The sequence below is a fragment of the Zingiber officinale genome, chromosome 4B, assembly GCF_018446385.1.
Source record: "Zingiber officinale cultivar Zhangliang chromosome 4B, Zo_v1.1, whole genome shotgun sequence".
NCBI lineage: Eukaryota > Viridiplantae > Streptophyta > Magnoliopsida > Zingiberales > Zingiberaceae > Zingiber > Zingiber officinale.
Window position 1 is genome coordinate 1 of NC_055993.1, and position 21480 is coordinate 21480.

Here is a 21480-nt window from a genome sequence, read left to right on the forward strand (position 1 = left end):
CTCTTCTACCTATAGAATCTAATGATTCTCTTTAAACATATCCATATCAGCTCAACCTATACCCTTTTCATTTTATCATCTATTGGGTTCACACAAAATTCCACTTGGTTACTAATATTTTTATTGTATTCTTTCTAGTAAGCCCACTTATTAATGTTAGCATAATTTCCAATAAAATTGAAGCAATTAAACAACTAATCAAGTAAAGCACATTGTGTTTGCCTGTATTCTTCATAAGGGCAGCAATATATGTAGTTTTACCACCTGGAGAAGCACTGCAGAACAAAAGGAATAATAGTTAAAACACGGGCATGATGACTCACAATCAGACTTATGTATTCAACAAAAAAATAAAAGAGAGACAGAAACAGACCACAATGCAAATAGATGTTAAGACAATGGATCATTTGCAAGATGCAATTCCAACAGCAATACAAGAAGCCATTTAAGTGTACTATTAATTATTTGAGGTTGACTATAAGCAACTTATCCCACAATTAGGCAAAATCACAAGATTTGTCCAAAATTTGTAAAACAAGTTAACAAAATATTTTATATTAACTTGGCTCGATCTAAATTGTTTTGGACAAATGAAATAAGATTTTTAACTGCACATGCAGACCTCATACCATATGTGGCTACTATACTGTCTCGTGCAAGGCCCACCTAGATGGCCCGAGCAGAAGTCATTTAAATCACTTATAGAATAAATAAAAATAAAAATAAATCATATATTCAATATTTCATGACTTGATCTACAAATGATTTGCAATATAATGTAGAAATATTAATTGTGGAGGACTGCAAATACAGTGCCAATTCATATGAATAATTATTGAATATGAGTTACACACATGATACAGTATATGAGAAAACGTAAGTAAACATATATATTATATAGCTTAGGACTTGCCATTGTGAATTAAATAATTGTGTTTTGTCTAAATAGATAACTCAAAAGGATTCATTTAGGACTTTGGGCTTGTTTTAATAGACAAATCAAAGGTATCCATTCATAGATTTGACCAATTTGATCAACTAGGTAGTCGAGGAGGTCATGTTGGCAATGGCAAATTGCTCTCCCAATAGAGATGGCATATTCACCATTAGAGGTGTTCCACCTCCAGCATTTAATGAAAATATAGGGAGGCAAAATGGGGAAGGCGAGCACACAACTTGCATCCCTACAGCTTGGAAAAAAGAATTAACAAACCTTAACATAAGAGATCCAATTTTCTCTTTCCAAAATCCAAGGCATCAATATCTAAATCAACTGTGGACATAGACAAGCTAGATGTGATTACCTAAAATCTAATGGTCAAGAAAAATCTGCTTATGTAGATAACATATGCCAACCATTTATTCGATAGGTTTCAGGTATAATCTCCAACCCCCCAACAACCCAACAAGATCAATGGTGCATGGATCCTACCATCCCCTATCACACAAGAAACAAGAATGGGTGCCATGTGTCCATGAGATATATGATAAAGTTAAAAGAATTTCTAATTGCACAATCAGAGCATCCTTCACTTATAAGCACCACGTAAGCACTACATATGCATCACATGAAACATCACCATAAGACGTATGTGTTGAGTCACCATGCCAATGTTCAAACTATGACATGCAGACATGGGGCACAACCTGTTACATGTACTGACATCATTCCACATAAGCAATGCTATGCGATATCAACTGAAACAAGCCACCAAATCATACATAATAAAAAACATAAAATTAAAAATCAAGTTTCAACATTCAGGAATTTTTGGATAATAATTTTCAAAATGTTAAATTTTAAACATCATTAAAAAAATTGAAAAATAATTTCCAAAACTATTTTTGAAAATCTAGAAGACTTAAAAAGTGATTTGAAAATTTCAAGATTTTATGATTTGAAGATATTTTAATTTTTGAGTTTAAGATTATTTAATGTTAAAAATTGATCTTAAGATATTTTAATACTCTAAAATCAAACAAATAAAATTCACAAAAATCTTTCAAATTTTAGAAAACTTCAAAATAGAATCTTAAATTTCATACAGAGTCAAAATTAAGTTTCAAAATATAAAAAGCAATATTTTATGCAGAAATTCTCACCTATTAGAAAGATTTAAAGGAGATTCCTAATCACTCTACATAGAAGCAGATATACCTAATAATTTTGTTAGTTCAAATTTATTATACATAGAAGATAATTGATTTGTTCGAGATAGTTGTTTTGTTTCTGTATTTTAGACAGTTGATATTCTAAATTATTTTGTTTCTCAATTACTTTGCTTCTTTCTAAGATAGAGGGTAGTTTCATTGTCTACATGCCGTAATTAGCTTTCTATAATCATTTATGATAAGAAAACAATTCCCCCAAAACTTGTTCCATGGTATCAGAGACTTGCAGCCTCCTATCGTATCCATGTTTTTCCCATCTTCACTTGAAGCCACAGGATGATCAGTTCAAGAAAACAGACTCCAAGATCAAGTAACACTGTGGCTTCATCTATTAGGTCTAAATCTGCTCCATCTATTATAGTGGTAGCGCAATCCTTGATGAAAGATCATAATTACCAATCATAAATTAGATGGCAATGGCTACTTAGCATCAATCAAAGAAATATCCAAGGAACCTAATGTTGGCTGTGAGCTTTTAGGGTATTTCTAAATAAGGTCTAACTAGAAAATATGCACAAACTCCTGAGCCAGTTGGCAGGAAATGATTCAAGAACAACAACTAGCAAATTTGTTCACAATGGTGGTACTCTTCAAGCGCAAGATAAAATTACTTGGATATTTAATTCTGGAACATTCAACTGTATGACAAGCACCGTATCTCTATTTCATTGGAATTAAAAATTTAAAATAGCACATGTAACATTATTCTCTATTGCTAAAAAAATTAAATAAGACTGACAGCTCTCCAATTCTGTTACATGTACCAAATTTATCCTACTATTTGGTTTCCATTAGCAAGATCAGCGATGAACTTAATTGCACTAGTACATTCATTGCAAATTGTGAATTCATGAGCTAAGTTAGAGAAGGATTGGCAATGATAGAGAAGATGGTGAACTCTAATACATAAAGGATGATGCTAGGGTGGAAAAACTCAAACTATATGGAATAAGTCAAAATATCAAATTGTAAGATCTTTCGCTTCATAGGAGATTACATTCTATGAAACCCTCATCATCCTTAAGTAAAACATACTTCCTAACAACTATGTGGAATAACTCAAGATATCAAGTGATCTAAACTCTAAAGAAGGGCCAATCTGATTATGTTCCAAATAAACAAGCAATGTAATGTATCTTAACTTCGACTAGGGAGTTAAAGATTCTATATGTTGATGATATTGATGAATGATACTCATTTAATGCATCTGCCAATCTAAAAAGAGAGAAATCGTAGAAGTTCCTGGAGGATGTACCAAAAGTTACTTACGCCATGTCAACTATTCGCTCCTTTTCTTGTGGAGCTAGAGCCATCACTGGTAAAAATGAACTTGCAGCTTGTTTCTAAAAAGCAGAAAAAAAAAATGTTAGATTGAAGTACAAAGAAAACAAATAAGACAAATTAATTAATTGCCAAGGAAATATTGTCACAAAATGCACACCATGTAGTGTCCTGCCAAATACTCAGGAGTTGCACCAATTGGCACTTGAGAATCATAAATAACTAAACCCACCTGTGATAGTATATCACACATTACTCTCCAAGGTTCTACAAGAGGGAATATATAGAGACCATCTAAGAACCGTGACATTGATGTTACCTTTGACCATTTGCCTATTGGATCCAAATTCACTCCTCTGTTTATTAGAACACCAGCAAGATCACGTCTACGAGTCTATCAACTAAAAAATTAGAAGCGGAAAGGAATGGATAACATAACAAGAAAACCAGTTATAAAAGCATCATTTTAGCATGCAATTAACCATTGTGAGATGCCACATCTTTGAAAAAGAAACCAATAGCAGTATATTCTGTACCTTTAAAGTATTTGTGCGCAGACATTCAGGTCGGCCCTTTTCAAAAGCCTCAAGTAGTTCAATGAGTTCAACAGCTGGGAATATCTACATCCAGAAAAATAGGCAAGCAAAAGAGATGAGAAATCAATAATGTGGAACGTAGTAAATGACAACAATACATGGCAACAATCATCAGCACCTCCACAAAAGTTTCAATTAGAAATTCATTGTAGCCATAATAAGACATTATGTCTGTTTTAAGCTGATTGATATAGTCCTTCCTTGAAGCACCCTCTTGCCTCAGACTTTTGAAATTAGATAGTACACGTACAACTGGCAAAAGCATCAAAGGCATCAATAGTATCAACTAAACACCAAATATGAAAATTCAAATTGCATTTTTTTTAATATATTACAATGAAAAGAAGTTGCAAGAACTTCAGTTATCAGGGAGATAGGCCTACTCACTTTCATTGATCCTTCGATGAATGTTCTGAAGATTGGGCGGTTGCTGTGCTTCTTCTTCAAGTTCCTGTATCATCACTCATATCTCAGTACAAAAAGTGAACCTTTTGTGATATATTAAGGCAGAAATACAGAATGAAAAAAAAAAATCAATAGAGACAAAAACAGACCTCTTTGGTTGGCAATCTGAACTCATCAGATTCTCCCTTTATATTAAGCTGCAACTCCTCTTGCGCTTCCTCCTCCGCCCTCGCTTTTGCCTCGTCTATGGCTCTTGATTTTGCCTCCAGATCAGATTCATCAGAATCCGACCCCAACTCTTCCACTTCCTCTGAAACCAACCATCAAAAACATCACGCACATGACACATAAAACCGACAAATTTAACAAACCTGAATCGGCCCCGATTACCACTATCTTCGCTGCCGCCAAGGAAATCATCGGCAAGGGGTTCTCCGTCGGAAGAAGCGCCCGAAGAGGATAGCTCGTCGTCCGAGTCGGAGGACTGGCTGCGGTCATCCTCCTCAGATCCTGGATCGAATTCGAGAGATTCAATCTCTTTGGAGGCCGCATGAGCATCCTCCTTTCTTAGAATATTCTTGTTCAATTTCTTCTTCAATTTAGAGCTCTGCGACATTGGAGCCATTAGCGGAGAGTCTGCACGAGGGCCTGCGAAGAGGGGAAGAAGGATGAAAGGTGAAAGACGAGAGAAGGAGAGAAAATTATTCCGGCTGCGACTTCGGGCGTTCTCGCCGATGAAGATGACGGCGTCCGACCGCGTGCGAGAACGAGAGAGGCCGAGAGCAGTGACCGACAGATGGGCCGGGAATAAATGGCACCAAATCCAGGGTTTAAGACGAAGAGTAGAGGTGTCGCCCGGGCCAGTTGTTAGGATGTAGTTAAATCGAGTCGAACTTTTGAATATGTAATTTTGATTTATTTATAATTATTTATAATTGAATCGAGTTTGAATTTCATTTAACGAATGAATATAGTCGAATTCTTGAATATTTAATCTTGATTCGTTTATAATCGAGCTGAGCTCGTTAAATGAATATAGTCGAACTCTTGAATATTTAATCTTGGTTCGTTTATAATCGAGCCGAGCTCGAGTTTTATTTAACGAATATATTGATGGCTCACGAGTTTATTCGAATTTTTATAGAGCCCGAGCTTAATAAATATAAATTTATATATTCATTAAAAATTAAATTATATGTTTAAAGAAAATTATAATATTCTTATTAAAATTTATAATTTTATTCTAATAAATAAATTTAATATATTTATGATCTATGAGTAGAGTGAAAATCTATAAATTCAATATCAAAATTATTATTTTTTTTATTTAAAAATTAATTCATGAGTTTAACGAACGTGTTCACGAGCTAACGAGTCGAGTATTGTGAAGCTTGAACTTGATTTATTTATCTTAACGAGCCTCATTAAACAAACTCAAACGAACTTTTATCGAATCGAGCTTCGAATAGATCACGAGCAGTTTGGTTCATTTACACTCCTAGTTCTGGTCAGGATGAGATCCTCTGGACTCCTTTTTCTGATCCGTTTCTGTACTAGAAAAAGGAGTCGAGATCCTCTGGTCCGTTTATAATGGATCAGATCTTGATCCACTCATTGGAAAGCGGATCAATCACTAACCCACTACACTGATTGGAGGGATTTAATGGTCCCCATCTATTCTTCCAAGGGTGGACCAGGACAGGTAAGACAAGAGGATCCCACCTAAAAAAAAATATTGGTGGAGGATGATAGCCCCCGCAACTCGACTTATCCAATTTTTACGATCTAGAGGATACTATCCCCGTCTGGCCGGCTCGACCCTGCATGATGTATAAAAAAAAAATATTCCATTTTGATCCCTCTTACTTCTACTTTTTTAAAGTAGAAGATAAATTTTTAAAAAAAAAACACACATTATTAACTCTCTTTTTCTCATTTTGGCCCTTGGATTGTGTGGAGTGATAATCAAGTTTGTGCTTTTTTTTTTATTGCTTCGCATGCTTTAAAGCTATATTCATAAATTATTTATTTAAAATTAAAGGGTTATCTCAATGACAAAAACAACTATTACATTGTCTGATATATCTTGATAATTTCTAGCTTCCCTTCTATTCTATGTGAATAAAGTAACAATGAAAATAATAATAATAAAAAGTAAAAGCCACATACGTACCTTGGATCCAAAGTTGAACCAAGCTTGAACCTGGACGTCCGTGAGGAATTGACAAAGAGGCTAAATCACGCTGTTAAATTACTAAAAATAGATAAGCCAATAATTATAGTCAAAACTACAATAGAAAATGAAGCAGTAAATCCAACACTACCGCGTTCCAAGATTTAGGAAAAGTGCGTATTTACAAACGACAAGCAGCAGTAGCCCTGCCATGTGTTTTTTGTTAGATATATACATGTTTGGCAGATCAAATAGATACAAAGTGTTCTCTTCATAATTGCTCCACATGAACAAAACAAAAAAGGTAATAACCTTATAGGTATAGACATTTGAAATAAAAGTCAAACCTAAAAGCAGGCTCAAAAAAGCGAGGTCATTGAACACTGATGTCGGAATGAGTGATAATGAACTCCATGACTGAATGGCCAGATCAAGAGCTCTTGTTCTTCAACATTGTGGCATATATGTACTCCAGCCAGAATGCAGAGAAGAAGTTTGGAGGACTTGATTCACAAAATTCTCACCGACAAAGCATCTATAAGATTAAAAATTTGCCTGATCAATCCAGTTTAATCGAATTGCTACTCCTCGTCTGTTTCATCCTTCATAAATGACCAATCCAACCATGCAATGCTTTTTATCGGTCTCCCAAGCATATGAAAATACACATTGACTCTTGATAAGCAAAACACTGCTGCACTCAGAAGCTTCTTGTATGGGAGAGTGGATCGTAATCGTAAGCTTCACCTGCCTTGACAAAACGTCCCTTCTCCCGCCTTCTAATGTCTGCTCTAGCCTTCCGTGATGCATATCTGATTGTTTTCTCAAACCTGTTGATCGTACAAGATGGACTAATGACCATTTATATTATATCCAAACTCAATCTTAAATCCTTTGCACATCTCTTGAACAATAACAGAATTATGCATGTTTGTAAATTGTAAGACTAATATATTATAAGCAATTCTGTGTTATTCTATGTTACTCTTAACTTGAGTGGAAACCTTCGTCATGAATGTGGATCTGAATATCCTAGATGGTTATTTCTAAAGAAACTTGTACATGATCAATGGATGTAGGATGCCCACTCGGAGTGTCAGTTATATCCCACGTAGATATGGAACAAGTAGATGAAGAGTCAAGATATCAAAGAATTCCAACATATCAAATGAGAGAAGATAAATTCAGATAACACAGATATGCACCAAGGGACCAACATAATAGTTAGATGTGTAGAATCTGTTGGCATGTAAATTTATTCCAATGACAAATTGACTTCTTCAACTATACAACAACAATACCAAGAACAACTTGACTTCATCAACCATGCAAGGAAGTTGTCAAAATCAATTTGACTTCATGTAACTCCTCATCAACTAAGCAAAATTCAATTATCTTGTTAAGTTCAATAAAACTCTTTATGACAAGAGTCATTAGAATGTATTAATTGTAGAAAAATATAGGAAAGACTTTGTAAGAAAGTATGAGGATGGAAGAGAAACTCTATGAAGAAGAATGTTTACAGCTTTTTTTATTCAAATAATCATACAAGGTTCATATTTATACACTTAGATTCATGCTTCCACATCCTGCTACAACTAATACATACTAATGACTCTTGTCATAAAGAGTTTCATTAAACTTAGCAAGATAATTGAATTTGCTTAGTTGATGAAGAGTCACATGAAGTCAAATTGATTTTGACAACTTCCTTGCATGGTTGATGAAGTCAAGTTGTTCTTGGTATTATTTTTGTATAGTTGAAGAAGTCAATATGTCTTTGGAATAAGTTTACATGCCAACATCTGCCCTCCTTAAACTTGTTCTTCCTTGAACTCCCAGCAAACTCCTTAGGTATTGAAAAGCTTCCACTTTTAGAGGCTTTGTAAATATGCTTGATCACCTCACTTCACTTTCGCAAAGACATAAAGCTATTGGAGTCAAATGGGTGTTCAAAACAAAGACAAATGCAAAAGGAGAAGTTGAAAAGCACAAAGCAAGATTGGTTGCTACAGGATACAAGCAAAAGTACAAGATTGACTACAAAGAAGTCTTCGCACCAATAGCCCAGCTTGAAACAGTAAGACTACCCATCTCTCTTACAACTCAAAGAATATGGAAGATATACCAGAAGGATGTAAAATTTGCTTTCTTAAATGGAAATTTTGAAGAAGAGGTCTATATCGAGTAACTAGGTTTTATCATCAAAGGGCAAGAAGAAAAAGTATACAAATTAAAGAAAGCTCTTTGCGGACTCAAGCAAGCCCCTAGAGCCTGTAACTCAAAAATTGATGTGCACTTTATAAAGGAAGGCTTCACAAAGTGCCCCTACGAGCATTCTTTATACTTGAAGAATAATTCAAATGGAGATATTCTGCTGGTATGTCTTTACGTGGATGATTTAATTTTTACAAGTAATAATATCTCCATGATTAGAGAATTCAAGCAATCAATGGAGAAGGAGTTTGAGATGACAGATCTAGGATTGATGAAATACTTCCTCGGCATTGAAATACAACAAAGAAAAGAGGGAATTTTTGTATCACAAGAAAAATATGCCAAAGAGATTCTAAAGAAAATTCTCAATGGAAGATTGTTATGCTATGAATACTCCCATTGAATACGACATTAGAATGACTAAAGACAGAGAAAAAAAACCTGTGAATCCGACTTATTATAAGAGTCTTGTGGGTTGCCTCAAGTACTTGACATGTACAAGGTCTGATATATTATTCAAAGTTAGTTTGGTAAGCAATTATATATGGAACTCCAAAAACTTCTCACTTATATGAAGCTAAGAGAATTCTTAAATATATCAAAGGGACAATTGATTATGGGCTTCTCTATTTATTAATGAAAGATATGGAGTTTTTTTGGTCTCAATGATAGCAATTGGGCTGGAAGTTATGATGATCGCAAGAGCACTACGAGATACATGTTTTATGTTGGTAATGTTGCATTCACTTGATCTTCAACGAAACAATTAATTGTTGCTGTATCAACTTGTGAAGCTTGAGTATATTGCTACAGCCTCCTATGTTTGTCATGCTATTTGGCTAAAGAAATTACTCCAAGATCTTAGATGGCAACAACAAGCTAAACCAAGATCTATGTGTATAACAAATCAGCGATTACTTTAGCAAAAATCTAGTTCATCATGAAAGATCCATGCATATCGATACTCGCTTTCATTTCATAAGGGAGTATGTTAAGTCAAAATAAATATAATTGTTCCATGTGAAGTCAAGTGATCAAGTAGTTGATATATTTACAAAGCCTCTAAAAGTAGAAGCTTTTCAATACCTAAGATTGGGAGTTCAAGGAAGAATAAGTTTAAGGGGGGCAGATGTTGGCAATGTAAACTTATTCCAAAGACATATTGACTTCTTCAACTATACAAAAATAATATCAAGAACAACTTGACTTCATCAACCATGCAAGGAAGTTGTCAAAATCAATTTGACTTCATTTGACTCTTCATCAACTAAGCAAAATTCAATTATCTTGCTAAGTTTAATGAAACTCTTTATAACAAGAGTCATTAGTATGTATTAATTGTAGAAGGATGTAGAAGGATGAATCTAAGTGTATAAATAGGAACCTTGTATGATCATTTGAATAAAAAAAGTAAACATTCCTCTTCATAGTGTCTCTCTTCCATCCTCATATTTTCTTACAAAGTCTCTCCTACATTCTCGCTTCCTCATCCTAGATCCACCAAAATTCCAAGAATCGCTACAAGTGGAAGATATAAGAAATGAAAGAAACCTTAGCTATTACAATAAGAAATGATTTAATTGATTTGGAAATTATTAAAAATAATGTATTTTAGCATAGTACTCAACAAAGGAATAAGATCCATAAAACCCAACCCCAAATGATGTTTTGCACAGATGTTCAAAGTAGAGGCTAGTTGTAGCAGATTTTTTTTTCCCTACAACAGAAAAGCAAACTGCTAAGACTTCATTGGGTGGATTTACTCCATCTACTATTTCTCCTCATCTTAAAATCATTTAAGTTAGCAAGAATTTCAGGGAGTCTTTTGATGGAATATACATGCCAAATAGTTGATCTAAGATATTCAGTGTAGGGGAGAATGGGAATCCATGCATAATGTCTCAACTTTAAAGCAGCAGCAGAACAAGTTGCTACGGCACATTGCACTCATCAAACAGCATGGATCCATGGGAAATAGAATGCCTTTATTTATAACAGCTAGATGCAGAACAACAAGAAATTAAAGTTTGAAATATAAAATGAAATAGTAGGCGTTCAACTACAAAATACAAGATTAATAATGAAGAAGTTAAGATCATCCTCAAACTTTTTCCTTTTGTTATCAAGTCCTTAAATTTGCTGTTTTATTATCATCCTTGATTATAAGATCTGTTTGTGTGTGTATAATGTGATTAGACTTTCAAATTTTTAGGATTTATCAAATAATTTTATGTAATAGAATAATCTAGTTGTTGTACAATCAATAGGCAGAAATCAAGACAGGAATAAAGACAAAGAATACTTTTCTGCATTTTTCAAGCATAAAAAATCTCCAAATCACTCTCTGTGATAAAGGAACCGGAGTGACAAAAAAAAAATTGACTTAAGGATGACATTCTCATAAAAAGAAGTTTGCGGACCTAGGTCTTGCTGCTAGTTAAGAACCATGTAACAACAGCCATACAGTTAAAGGAATAGTTTACTCAGTCAATATAAATCTATTTAGGTACGTGTTACGACTCAAGGCCAGAACTTACTTGCGTTGTTTCTTCTTTTCCTTGTAACGTATAAGAGCAGTTTCCCTGCAAGATGTAGGTATTGAGGAGCTTCCTTGACCACTATGACACCAAGGTGGTTCACCCAATAGAAGCATGTCTGACACTCCACAATCTTGAAAATCTCCAGTATTGTTTTCACTGGTTACACTGGAAAAGGAAAATGATACAGCTGATTGAACTTGTAGAACTGGTAATCCCTCACTAGAATCTGCATTTCTTCCAGGATTAGACATCAACTGATCAGCAGACATGGCTTTGCTGCATGTTACTGCTGTTTGTTTAGCCTGTTCCAAATATAATGATCGGATATCAGTATTGCTTCACTGTTTGAGTGGAACAGGTGCTAAATTTAGTAGTTTATGCTGCAATGACAGATCAAACCATCACCTACAACTGACAATTTACAATTATTGACGAGATTGATCAAAAGAATTAAATTGATCTGTTAACGGTTCATGGTTAGGCCTAGGAAAGGGTCACAAATTTGCACATGGAAACTAATAAATGATGCACATTTTTGTATTACTTTCCCTCTACATCTCTTTCCCCCTCCTTATTTTCCATCTCTAAACTCAGCCTTACTGGCAAGATTAACAAGAATATTATGCTACCTATCATCAGTTATATTTAAGTTCTTTTTAAAAGTATTAACTTATCTAATTAAAATAGACTATCAGGAAATACATCTAAAGTCAGAATTTGAGGATAAAGATTTCTGACACTACTGATCTAGAAGACTGTCAATTGTGAAGAAGCTTCATTCTTCTTGACCAGAGACGTTTATTTTTTAAACAAATTAAAACTCTTGTTTTCTACTAGGCAAACAAATTTGAAATTTCAAATATTCTTCCTCACTAAAGCTGTATCATGAAATTCAAAATATAGTTTTGCACCCAACAAAAAAATTGAGTAGATAACTCAAGTTCAGTCAGCATCCAAAATAGAAGATTTCTTATTAATGCCATTTGAGATGAGTGGAAATGAGTGGAAACATGAAAAACGCCACAAGATTTACCTCTACTACTAAGTCACCGTTGCAAATGGAATTGGTAGCAGAATTTTCCTTGATGCTAAAGAAACTATCTATTCCAGCATCATCAAAAAGATCCCCAGTTTGCTTATGAGATGCACCAAATAGTTCCTCATAATTCGCATATGTATTGTCCGCATCTTCCATAGTGAAAACATCATAGAAATCGTTGCAGAACTCAATATCATCAGCTCCAGGACAACACAGCTGTAAACACGAAAGCAAGAAGTTCATTAGTCTATGCAGCCAAAAAATAATCAGTACCAACTATTCCCAGAAATAACCCTGGAGAATTCCTATATTCTCACATAATTACCAAGGTAAATAAGTTTTTTCCTGAAAAGTTGTATTAATTGTGTCAAACACTGGCTCCATACAATTGATACGCATTCAGATAGAACATTCTGAAACAATCATTTGGAAATAGTAGACCATTAGATCATTCATTGTCATTCTGAAAACACCCGTTTGTCATTGTAAATGCAGAATTCTAACTAGGAACTAATCAACAACCGTTTGGACATAAATGACAATTTTTATCTTACAAAAAAATTGAAAAAAAAAAAGATTCAGGCAAGATAGCATGAGAGGATATAAAACAAGAAGTTCTTCAAAATGAATATTGCAGAGGAGATCATAATGCTAGATGATTTGTTTTATACTTATCTATAAGAATAAATATGTAAAACAATATTTTTCTAATTATAGAGAGATTAAGTTCATGAGTAAACATTTGGGAAAGAATGATTGAGATATCACTAAGACACTAAGAGAGAAAATAAAATTTCTAAAAACAACTTGGCTTTATGTCTAAAAGATCATATATATAGATGTCATGTACTTAATAAGATAACATATGGATAAAAAATTGAAAAAGATGGATTAGAAAATGAGCTATATTAACTAAGATAAAGCTTATAATAGTTTGTATACAATTATTGCAGTGGATTTCAGAAGAAATGTATCAAATAGTTACATTGATACATTATAAACATGTAATAATGCAAATACTAATGTCACAGGTATAAGGAATGCAGAAAATTGCGATGATAATAATAAATTTATATCAAAGATAAACTCGATGACACTATTTTTGACATTTGTACTAGATGGTAATCAATTGATAAACTTGTTTCATGAATGTTACTTAAAGACAGTATCCTGCAAATTGATAAAAGTGTAAATAGAAATAATTGAAGAATGAATTGTGATGAGAAATTTTATGTTAGAAGCTAGTGCTACGGTTTGGTTCGTGGAATGAAATTGCTAGGGAATGGAATAGGAATATGAGTTCCTTAGTTTGATTTATGGCCTGAAACAGATAGGTTATTTAAATTAATATGATCGGAAAGTGTGATATAAGTAAAGACAAGAAAAAGGTTTCAGGATGAAAAAATATTTCAACAAATAATAGAAAATGGTTTTCTCAGCCAGTCAAACTAGTCTAGACTGTTAGTTTCATCTTGTTTTCCCTACTCATTTGATTTGCTTGACCTATGTAGTCCGCTTAACCTGCCCAGTCCATCAAGCTTGCAAGGCTGAGCCATTCAACTCGCTCATGTGACCAGCCTAACCCATTTGACCTACCTGATTTGCAAATCCACTTGATTCATTCATAATATCTACTTCTTGGATAATTGAATCGAATAAAAAAAAGATATGCTTTGTAGAAAGTGATAGAGAAGAAACAGGATTTTTACCAAACATAGGAAAGTTGATTCCATAAAAATACATAAGAGATAGAAATGGTATTCCTATGAATCAACACTAAATCATCACAAAATAGTTGCTTTATGGAGTTTGGTAAAAATTTATTAACAAAAAAAAAAAGACATTTGATACTGTTGGATCAGAAGAAGAGATTTTAAAAGTTAAGGATGGAAAAAGAGGCAAGAAAGAAAATGGAGGAAAGACGAGATCTGTGAATTTTGATGCTATGAGAATGGTGTCAATTACAATTTATCAAATGGGTTCAAAATAACAATTGCTTTACTCTTTTTTCATATAGTATGACAGGATCATAGAATAATGAGAAAATGAGAAGAAATAGATTAAGCTTATATGAACATGTCCAAAAAAGTAATAGATTAGCATTAGAGTTAAAGCTGCGAGAGATGGAGATTTATATATATATATATATATATATATATAACTGTTTAAAACAATTTAAGTGATCTAGGAGGTATTGATATTGCTTATGATATAACATTATATAGAGTTCAATGATAGGATAAAAAAAGTAGCTGGCTGCAATTATTTGGAATTCACAACTTGTTATTCTACATAGTTTGCAAAGACAGAGAACTTTCAATATGTATGGTTCAAAATAATATCCACTTTCAAGTTTGAAGAAGATCCACTTTTAAAAGAATAGGATTTTTTGCATTCCATAAAACGTAGTACAATAAAGTGGCAGCTCAAAGGCTTAGTGTTTCCTCAACAATTTGTATCTGAAGGTATTTAATGCATTTTTTTAAATACTAACGCACCTTGGGTGCTGTAGAATTCATTGAACCAGCTTGTTCCTCAGCACTGCAAGACATGGCATTGACTGCTTCTGTTGAAAAGGATTCCGCTAAGTGATTGGTTTCATCATTTGCACCCAGCTCATTCATCTTTCGAGTGCTGCCAATATTGACACTACTACTGTTCTCTGGAGTTCCCCACCAACTGTTAACGTTCTCGTTGATAGTCACCAATCCTTGTTCGCAAGGAGGCTCTTTCACTTGAGGATATTCAAAGAAAGACCAAATTCTTGAAAACTCTGCAGCTGATGGACAACCTGAGTAGCAGTTAATCGTCTGTCTCTGGTGTTCTGAAGTCAATGTTGAGCCATCATGACCATTCCAATCACAATTTTGGCAAAGGGAGGCATTTTCTTCAATGAACCTAACTGAAGCAGGCTGTGTCATGCACCTATCACATAACAGTGTACGTGAATGCCGTCGAGAAAGAGCATTTGCAGAATGGACATTGCGGTCACATGACAAGCATAAGGAAGCTCTGTCAGACCTACAGTAGACCACAGGTCGTTGCTCTGAGCAAAAATCACAAAGGCGGGGCATGCTTGTTTCACTGGAAGAAAATAGCTTAGCAGATAAGTATAGGGAATCTCAAGAAAAATTCAAAAACAATAACAGAAATTGATGCTCCACTGTGAAACTTTATAAGCATTAAAGGCATCGCCTAGTCAGAAAAATGCTTTAAGAAAGAGAAAACTGAGGCCTTTACTTTCCACAATTAATCAAACAAAAAAGGGCGGATAGAAAGTTAGATTTAATCAACAAAAATCTCTCCAAGGTATGGTCCAGGAAGGCCTTTTATGTTGGAGCCTTTTATGTTAATTAATTATTAATATATCACGGAGGAATCAGGAATTATAAATTTGTAATGATGAATTCAGATTTTTTGAAGTTTCTGGATGAAAAGTTTTCACTTCAACTCGCGAAGCTAAAAGGAACATTTCAAGCAGATTTTTCAACCGCATGCACAAACCACTAGCAATCAGAAATTCAACAACAGACCTTCTTTATTTTCCGAATAATAGACTTCTTTCTGACCACTAAAACCAATTGGTTAAAGTTCTGTGCAGTGAAATAAGTTTGACTAACATTATAAGCAAATCCATCCAGCAAAACACATAGAGAACTCTTTTCTTTTGATATAATCATACCAACTTAAGTTCCCATAGAAGTAAAAAAATAAAAAGTGTTGGAAAAATCAAGTAGAGAGCACCAAACTAAACCAATTCTAATTTCTCCATTGGTTCTTCCCTTCCACTCACGAGTCGACAACCAAAACTCACAAGAGAACGCCAGAAACAAATCCTTCCTACTCAAACAGCAAACCACTGCCAAAAATCGCCACCGAAGCAGAAAGCTACGAGCAATCGCTCAAGAAACAAAAAAAGGATAAACAGAACTATAATCAAGCCGTTACCGATTCTGAATCCCCTTCGCAAATCGAATCGCGAGCTCCGTCTCCGCCTCCGTCCGTGTCAATTAGAACAGAAACCCTAGCGTAAGGTGGCCGATTTGAGGAGAGTCGGTACCCTTTCCCTGAGTGAATTGCGATAGGGAGAGACGACGAGATGCAAACACGGAATAGGATCAAAAACCGGGGAAGCCGGTGGGACCCGCGAAAAGTGCAACGCCTTTGCGCTTTCCAGTGGCATTGTTGTCATAAAACCATCTTTCACGTGCTAGAATTCGCCATTTTTGCCACTTGCATCAAATCAAAGTCCGCAGTCTCAGGATCAGTGTCCCAGGGACCGAAGTTATGAAATGACCGCATTAGCCCTCTCCTCTGCCGCGCTGGCGTGCCAACGCATTCCTCGAGATTGTGAAAGTGCACGTGGACGGCGAAGATCTACCCGTGACCGAACCGAGAAACAGTAACCTATGCGTCGGCGGCCACGTGTCCCAGCATCTCAGCCGTTGGGAGGGGCGGCTAGGAATCACGGCGTAAGAGCAAATCATGGCCCTACGATGGGGATCGGGCGGCGATGGATAACAGTGGCAGGGTGGTAATTTCGGTTGGCTGATGGCGGTGGGAGGGAATCAATGCAGCACGTGAGGGGAACAAATCGGCGGGCCCCGCACGATTGAAGGTCCAGGCTGGCTGGGTTATCCGTAAGGCGAACTCAAGTTTGTTCGATGACTACACGTGTCATTCCCGCCGCGATAAGCATGGCCAGGTGGTGGGTGTTTATTGGTCACCATGGAAGTATCAAATGACGTCGATGGATGTATATATACTTGTCGTTAATATTTGTAAATAAATTTTTATTTCTTTGGATAATTATCTAAAAAGCCATTTTCAATGTTTATCTAGACCTCTTTTATTTCATTATATTTTTTAATAATTATATTCTTTATCTTTATTTCCATGTTTATCTAGACCTTTTGATATATCTTTATTCCGAATTTGTTTATTATACAAATTATATAAAAAAAGATTACTGAGGCCATCACTATAAACTGATAAACGGCCAATGTTCATCGAGCTCAGGAGCCGACGGGGCAACTTCAGGCCTTGCTGCTGCCGTTGCTTCGAGTCGCCGGGCCAGAAGACCGCGTGAGGGAGATGATCAGATGCTACGCCTCAGCCCAAAACAAGCTTAGGACTTGCGGCTCTCCGGGCGCTGCTTGACACCGACGCCGGTAACAATGATCAGAGTCGGAGCTCCGGTGAGAACAGTAGGAAGAAGCAGCTGAAACTGGAGGGTGGGTATATGTAAACTCTGCAATTGTGCTAGTGAGTGATCCCGATCTTCCTTGATTTATTAGTGATGAGTCTAAGACAACTTAATTTTTATGTAACTCTTTTTTGCGTAAAGAATTAGAGATGAACAGGATCATTTAAATCAATATCAACAACAGTACAATCAAATTAGATGTAACTTACAAATGCCGAATACAGAATAAGTTGTCATGGAGAGGAAGAGACGGCAGACGCCTAGACGAAGACGGGGAGAGTAGTCGACGACGGGAAGACGATGGAAAATAGAGTGGGGAAGGGTGAGGTAATAAGGAAAGGAAGGTTATTGGATCATGTAAAAACGATATATATGGATGTTTTGAATGCATTCCTCAGCATTAATGCATTGGTTGTATGTTTGAAATGTGATATCTAATATATATATATATAAAACAATTTCAATTTGAATCCGGATTGAAATACAATCTGAAACATTTATATCTAATATGATCCAACCAAATTTGTTTTAATCTGTTAAAACTTAAATTCAGATAATTCGGATCAATCCGAATCAACTTGGATCAACTGAACTGATCTAAAAATCTCCAATCTAAAAATCATCAACTCTAACTCAATCCAAATTGAATAAACTCTCAACCTGAACCTAATGGTTTTCATATCAATTTAGATCAAATTATCAAATAAGATTCATTTTTGACCGCCCTAATCTTTCGGTTATGGATCTCTTTTCGGATACAGTAGCATTAATTAGATCTGAAGTTTTTCCTTTAATTCTGAAATTGGTTTGGAGGTTGTACACGGCCGATAATACAATTTAAGATTTGGAATTGCTGTTCATGTTTTGCAATGGTATAAAATCATTCAATATTATAATTATTTAAAAAATATTTAAAATTAATAAAAAAATTTAGAAAATCAACGATCAGAGACTAAGTATTCGATTAAAACTGAATCAATTGAACTGAATAAATGAGGAGTTAAACAAACTTAAATTTTTAACTAAAAAAGATTTTATTTAATTAATTATACTTTTAAGTATAAAATAATTAAATTAATAATATTATTATTCGATTTAACCGAATTATAAATAAAACTAGACCTAAACCGAATTAACCAAAAATTGGATCAATTTTTTTTAACAAAAACAAAAACTAAATTAACCCAACCGACTGTTTAGTTTAATTAATTCGATTTTATCAAATTTTTCTTACACCTAATCAGACCAATCCAATTTAATTATGAATTATATAATGATAATTTTTATTTTATATATAATTTTATTATTAAATAAATTATATATACTTTCCCGTTAAATAAATTTTTATCCAACAAATAATAGTTTTTATAAATTTAATATTAAATTAATAAAATAAAATTAATAAGTGATTAAAAAAGTTTTTAAAAATATTAGATTTAATAGGTTAACATAAATAATTTTACATCAAATAATTCAAGATAAATAAATTATAAAATTAAAATATAGGTAGTTTTATATAAAAAATCAAAATAAATAAGTTTAAAAATTAATTTAAATAGAAAGTTAGAATATTCTCATGTTCAAAATTCAAAATAAATAAGTAATTTCAGTATCTTTCTCCAAAGTTAAAATTTCAGTCTTAAGAAGTATTAAAAAAAATTAATAGAAATAGAATTGTTATATAAACCAGTAAGAAAATATATGCAGTTAATATATTAATTATAGATAATCTATTTTAGTTATATATTAATTACAAAATGTCTACTAATAATATATGCACAACTAATAGTATAATTATGATAAAAATAAATTTCATATAGTTCATAATCTCTACTATTAATAACTAGACTCAATAATTAGATGTTTGGGAACTAGGAAGGTCCTGCCTTTGCACCATTAACACAATATAAATATTTAATATCAAAATTCATATATTTCTAAAATAATAATCAAACTTGATTGAATAAGGTAGGCCCCAATATAATAGAGACCCTAAACATAGGCTTTAGTGGCTTATGGTTTGAGCCAATCCTAAATATTTCATTCTCTATATGATTTACATTTCAAAATAAACAGAGCATAAATTTGTTGAACACAGTTGTTCAAAGTTCGATTTGATTGATAATTTTAATATTTTAATGTTAAAATTAGATTTGGTTAGTAATTTTTTTTATTTTTTATTAAAATTTGATCAAAAATTTTTAATTTTATTAATAAACATTTAATTTACTAATCAAAATTAAATTTGATTAATAAATTTAAAATATTTATTAGTTATACTTACTAGTAATTGATATTTTTTAAATACTTGTACTGTTATTTATCTCTAAATTTTTTTTCTCTTTGCTTCTACAAGTTATTATGTATATTCTCATTTTTTTTTATAATTCAAGTCGATATTTATCAACAAAATATTTTTTGTTAAATAAATTTGATTAATAATTTATCGAAGTTAAAATTGATAAAAAGACAATTCGACACATGTAGCTTCCGAACCTATTGTATGCAGTGGCTATATCTGCTACTCGAACATATTGCCTCTAAACTACACAGTAATAATTTTATCATTATGTCAAAACTTTCATTCATCGAAATTAAAATTGATCGATAAAAATATTTTAAAATAGTAATTAAAATGTAAATTAATAGTATTACAATAATTTATTATTCATTACCAAATTAATTATTATTTTTAATATTTTAATGAGGAAATTTAACTTTATTTATTTAATTTAAAATATTCATTACACCAATATTTTTTTAATAAATTATATGGGAAAGTTTAAAACAAAAGTTTTTTTAAAAAAATTTGAACTTTGGCCCAAAATAAAATTATTGTTATGTGTCCTAGTTGGTCACGAAAATAATCATTTGCAATGTAAGAAACCTATTCTTTAAAATTTACTAATGCAATTAAATATTTCTAATAATATTTTATAAACAAATATATTTTTTAAATTAATATTTTTAAAAAATATTAAGGTCCAATTTTTTTTTCTACCTAGAGCCTTAAGAATCATCTTGGTTTGTCGTCCCACTCTAGAAAAATTATTACAGTGCACCATAGCGGCCCTAGATGAATCTAATGTCCATAAATAAGCTTGATATTTGACTTCATAAAAATTTATTTATATTCATTCAACACACATAGAGTCAATTAAATGAACAAGTATAGACAATTTGTTAAAGTAAATAAATAAATTTGAACATATATGTATTTAACTCGTTAATGTTCATGAACAAAGATTATGTACCTTTCGTAAACAATGTTCATAAATATTCATGAACAAAGTTTATCAACCATATTCATCACTAAAATTCTTATAAACCTGATAAATAAACAAAGAAATTTTCAAATTAAACAGACAAGTTTGTATCATCAAGTTTAATAATCAATTAAACAAATTTAAAATTATAAATTTTTTAAACAATCAGATAAGATTGAATCGAAAACTCGATAACATTTAAATGAACCAAATTCAACTCAAATTTGAACCAAATTTAAGCTCGTAATAAAGAAGTATGAATAATCATTTCAATAGCTTGATTCGGCTTAATATAAATATCATAAGTTTTAGCTCAATTACCTTATCAAATCGGTTGGGCTCATTTACAATCACTATTGAGATAACTTATTATAATAAAACAATGTTTTTTCTATAAATTATTTTTTAAAATATATGATGCTCTAAGACATTTTTAAAATGGATTTTTTTTAAATATAGGTTTTACTACGCCATTAGTTGCATATGTCAAATATGTGTGGCCTATTTATAGGGCTATAAATAACCCAAGCCAAGTCAAGTTAAGATTTGTGGTGCTCAAGTTTGTTTGATACAATAACCGAGCTA

General features: G+C 33.0%; 2 protein-coding genes and 1 long non-coding RNA gene across 4 annotated transcripts; 1 reads left to right on the forward strand and 2 right to left on the reverse strand.

Annotated features, from left to right (window-relative positions):
* Positions 1-26: 26 nt before the first annotated feature.
* On the reverse strand, positions 27-5361 carry LOC121974272 (26S rRNA (cytosine-C(5))-methyltransferase NOP2B-like). Of its 2 annotated transcripts, none has more exons than XM_042525254.1 (9): positions 4845-5361; positions 4604-4764; positions 4437-4500; positions 4168-4301; positions 3990-4073; positions 3773-3847; positions 3614-3685; positions 3442-3515; positions 27-275 (listed from the first exon to the last, which is right to left on the reverse strand). In XM_042525254.1, exons 1-9 carry the CDS (start codon positions 5077-5079, stop codon positions 89-91), a joined length of 1086 nt encoding a protein of 361 aa, XP_042381188.1. In that variant the 5' UTR covers positions 5080-5361; the 3' UTR covers positions 27-88. The 2 variants fall into 2 exon arrangements, with proteins under 2 accessions (XP_042381188.1, XP_042381187.1); XM_042525253.1 differs by having other exon boundaries at positions 208-275; positions 3428-3515; positions 4845-5288.
* A 1394-nt stretch (positions 5362-6755) lies between these two features.
* On the reverse strand, positions 6756-16551 carry LOC121974273 (zinc finger protein CONSTANS-LIKE 10-like). The gene is made up of 5 exons (XM_042525255.1): positions 16372-16551; positions 14922-15507; positions 12418-12639; positions 11382-11686; positions 6756-7457 (listed from the first exon to the last, which is right to left on the reverse strand). Exons 2-5 carry the CDS (start codon positions 15495-15497, stop codon positions 7328-7330), a joined length of 1233 nt encoding a protein of 410 aa, XP_042381189.1. The 5' UTR covers positions 15498-15507; positions 16372-16551; the 3' UTR covers positions 6756-7327.
* An 859-nt stretch (positions 16552-17410) lies between these two features.
* LOC121977274 lies at positions 17411-18062 on the forward strand. The gene is made up of 2 exons (XR_006110771.1): positions 17411-17688; positions 17771-18062. It is a non-coding gene; the product is annotated as an uncharacterized LOC121977274 (long non-coding RNA).
* The last annotated feature ends 3418 nt before the right edge of the window (positions 18063-21480 follow it).